This window comes from Otolemur garnettii, unplaced genomic scaffold (assembly GCF_000181295.1).
Source record: "Otolemur garnettii isolate 467f Iridium unplaced genomic scaffold, OtoGar3 scaffold00002, whole genome shotgun sequence".
NCBI lineage: Eukaryota > Metazoa > Chordata > Mammalia > Primates > Galagidae > Otolemur > Otolemur garnettii.
Genome location: NW_003852397.1, coordinates 54,560,399 through 54,563,861, shown reverse-complemented (window position 1 = coordinate 54,563,861; position 3,463 = coordinate 54,560,399). Strand labels below are relative to the sequence as shown.

The window sequence follows — 3,463 nt, the reverse complement described above, 5'->3', positions numbered from 1 at the left end:
CATAACCACTGTGCTATGGGCGCTGAGCCAGCCAAATGCATTCTTAACTAATTCAGTGCTCTCTAAAACCTAGCCACTTACCAAACTTTTATCTACTTTGAATTCTGGCAGCCATTTAAATGTTTAAACAAGCTGATGCATGAAAGTGTAGTGGAAAGTCATTTCACACATTTACTGGCCATTCAGATTTCCTCATCTAGGACTTCCTTGTTCATATCTCTTGTCTACTTTTCTACTATATTATTTGACATTTGTAAGAGGACATTTCCAGATTGCAAACTAGTCTGAAGTAAACTTATAGCAAAATGTGTCTCCTTATCTTCACACAATCAATCAAATCAAATACAATTATAAGAAAAAAACTTCCTCACAGGCCAGGCTGATGGTGAGTGTCATCTCTGAGTGGTGCACCACCACGTGGCAATATGTCAAGAAGTAATTCAACTCATGTAAATCACCATAGCCTGTGCTTATTACTTCCTTTGTAAATCTACACCAAGAAAGGTCTATAGAATAGTGACAGACTAGTGAACCTGGCAGAGTCCTTAACATATATCTTCTCTTTTTAACTCTCACATCAAACCCAAGAGGCATTTATTATTCCTGTTTTTACAGAATAGATGATGAAAGTTAACATTTAAAACCAACAATCTAGGCTTGGCGCTTGTGGCTCAAGTGGCGCCAGCCGCATACACCAAAGGTGGCTGGTTCGAATCCAGCCCGGCCCGCCAAACAACAATGAAGGCTGCAACCAAAAAATAGCCAGGCATTGTGGTGGGCACCTGTGGTCCCAGCTACTTGGGAGGCTGAGGCAGGAGACTCACACTTGAGCCCAGGAGTTAGAGGTTGCTGTGAGCTGTGATGCCACAGCACTCTACCCAGGGGAACAGCTTGAGACTCTGTCTCAAAAACAAAACAAAACAAAAAAACCCCAACAATCTATTTCCTACCACAAAATCAAGACATTCCAGGCCCAATATTTTAAAAAAATGGTTAAGTGTTTATTTCAAATTAAAATTATTCAAAATATATTTTTACATAATTTTATATGCCTACCTGAAGACATCAACAGCCTTAAGCCAGTTGTTGAACCTGTTTAGTGGTTTATGAGTCTGAAAAAGCTGTTCCAAAATTTGGCTCTAAAGTTGATTGTCACACTATAGGTAATGAAAATTATTTCCATTTTTAAAAGTGAAAACCTAAAATGAGTAGGATTTCAATGATTCAGCAAGAGGGACTTATTAGGTAGACATCCCACCCCATGGCAGCAGGTAAGGAATTCCCCTACCTAATAAGTTAACAAATAACAAATCTGACACTGGAAAACAAACAAAATAGGCTGTTAAAGATAATAAAAGATTATCATGAAAAGCAATGTAAACAAGTTGAATAAAACAAGCAGATCCTTGAGTATTTGTACATGTTTTAGATTTTGAAGAGATTGATTCTGCTTTAAAAATCCTAACAGCTAAAGGAAAAGGGAAAGTTGGCAAAGCTCCTGCTCCTGGTGGAGGGAGGAGGACAGCAGGAGGGCTGAGGCTAAGACAAATATTTCTCTGCTTTATGCCACACCTCTCCTAACAAGAGCTATGGATTCTCTCTGGCAAAGCATCACACAAAACACTCAATCCACAGCTGATAAGGAACACAGGCAGCAAACCTCTTTGGTTCCTCCAACCAAACCCTCCCTTGGTGACCCATCCAGGACACAAAGAATTGACAATCACCATGGCAGGAAGGCTAGAACCCAGGTGCTGCCACTTGGGCCCAGAGGAGACATAGGGATTCACGTGGAGCGCCCTCTTGCAGAAATGTTTTGACCATTTGTAAGGCACAGAAAAATGCCTAGAGGATTTTGAATTCTTTATTTTACATAAAAGAAATCCAGTCTGCAGACATATACAATGTTCACATCTAAAAAAGTGCAAATGGGTTGACAAATCCCCAACCTGGTGGTTCCTGCCATTTTCGTGGTGAGCTTGTCCAGTGGCCTCTGCTTGGGGAGAAAGCAGAGTACTCTCCTCACCCCTATCCCACTTCCTAGTAGGGGATGCACACCTCACTCATGGGTACATGGAAAGAAACTTGAATCTCAAAGTTGTTTATGGCCAGGTCAGGCCTTGAGAGGGCAGAGGTCCTGCACCTGACCTAGGTCTAGGTGTTTTTAAGACACATGGCAGGAAAAAAGTGAAGCAAGCTTTAGTCACCAGTACTAAAAAGAGACAGATTCCTTGACCCTTTACAACAGTAACTCCAAGTCTCAGGACACTAGAGGCACAGTAAACAGGGCATCCAAGAGAAGGGGACACTAAGTCTCTGAGGTGGGCAGAGACATCAAGAAAAAAGCAAGAAGGAAACAGAAGACAAGGACTGGGATCAGAATGTGTCCAAATCAAAACAGGCACAGCAGTACAGTGCAGGTTGAGCCCTTGGTGAGCTCTCAAGACTGGGCACTCATGGCACCATAAGGGCTCCCCAAAGTGCCTTTTGTGGCCCAGGGAGGGCCAGGCCTTGTAGGTCCTCCTGACAGGCTAATGGCCCTTTAACAGCTAAGAGTGGAAAAGTAAGAGAAATAGCTCAGCACTACCCCCCTGCAATTGCACAACCAACTAAATACACCCAAACACATGGCCTCTCTTTGGTGCACAAGAAGACACACACCTATACACATAGGATAGAGGTTAGGTACACAGACGTACACACAGCCCCACAGTGTGTGAGTACACACATAAATAAACTCTCCCAGTAAAGGGACACAACACATTCCATCCGCCAGTGAGGAGGTGTACACAAACACATTCCTGTTCCCTCTTTCAGGAGTGAACAGAGATATATATGACCTCTCTGCAGGTTCACACTCATACACACACTCCACTGCCTCTTGGAAGGGTACATACAAACTTCTATAGGTATAAGGAACACACAAAAACTTACAGCCTGTCAGGAGAACACCCACTCACGACGTCTGTGTTAGATGCACACACACCCTTAACAATCTGTCGACATGCTCACGCACAACATATATGAGCACACCCTCACAATCTGTCTGGTGCACAATACACTCACAGTCTGTTAGGTGCACACAGGCTAACAACTTCTCGCCGCTGGGCCCGCACACACAAACTCACAACCTCCTCATTAAGTGCACACACACTCGCTTACAACCTCTCCATCAGCGCATGCACACTCACACTTGCTCGGTCGGCACACGCACATTCGCAGCTTCTCTTTCCTCCAGCGCACCCCACACCCACGCACCCTCCTGGCCGGGTGCACCCTTCCCCCAGGCCCGTGCCGGCGCGCGGCCAAGAACTCCAGCGGCGCGGGGTGTGCACACGCCCCCGGCCCGCAGCCGCCCGGCCGGCCAGCGCCCCCCCTCACCTTTCTCGCTCGCGCCTGGCGCCCGGCCCTCGTCCTCCTTGGGGTTGGTCACCTGGGTGATGATGGCCGGGCAGTCCATGGG

The 3,463-nt window shown here is 45.7% G+C and overlaps 1 protein-coding gene across 2 annotated transcripts in view; it reads right to left on the bottom strand.

Moving 5' to 3' along the window:
• CTDSPL (CTD small phosphatase like) overlaps positions 1-3,463 on the bottom strand; it is a 125,697-nt gene extending 122,234 nt beyond the window's left edge. For both annotated transcript variants that reach the window (XM_003781796.1, XM_003781795.1), the window contains exon 1: positions 3,382-3,463. In XM_003781796.1, coding sequence (XP_003781844.1) covers positions 3,382-3,460 — 79 coding nt within the window. In that variant the 5' untranslated portion in view covers positions 3,461-3,463. The remainder of the gene's footprint in view (positions 1-3,381) is intronic.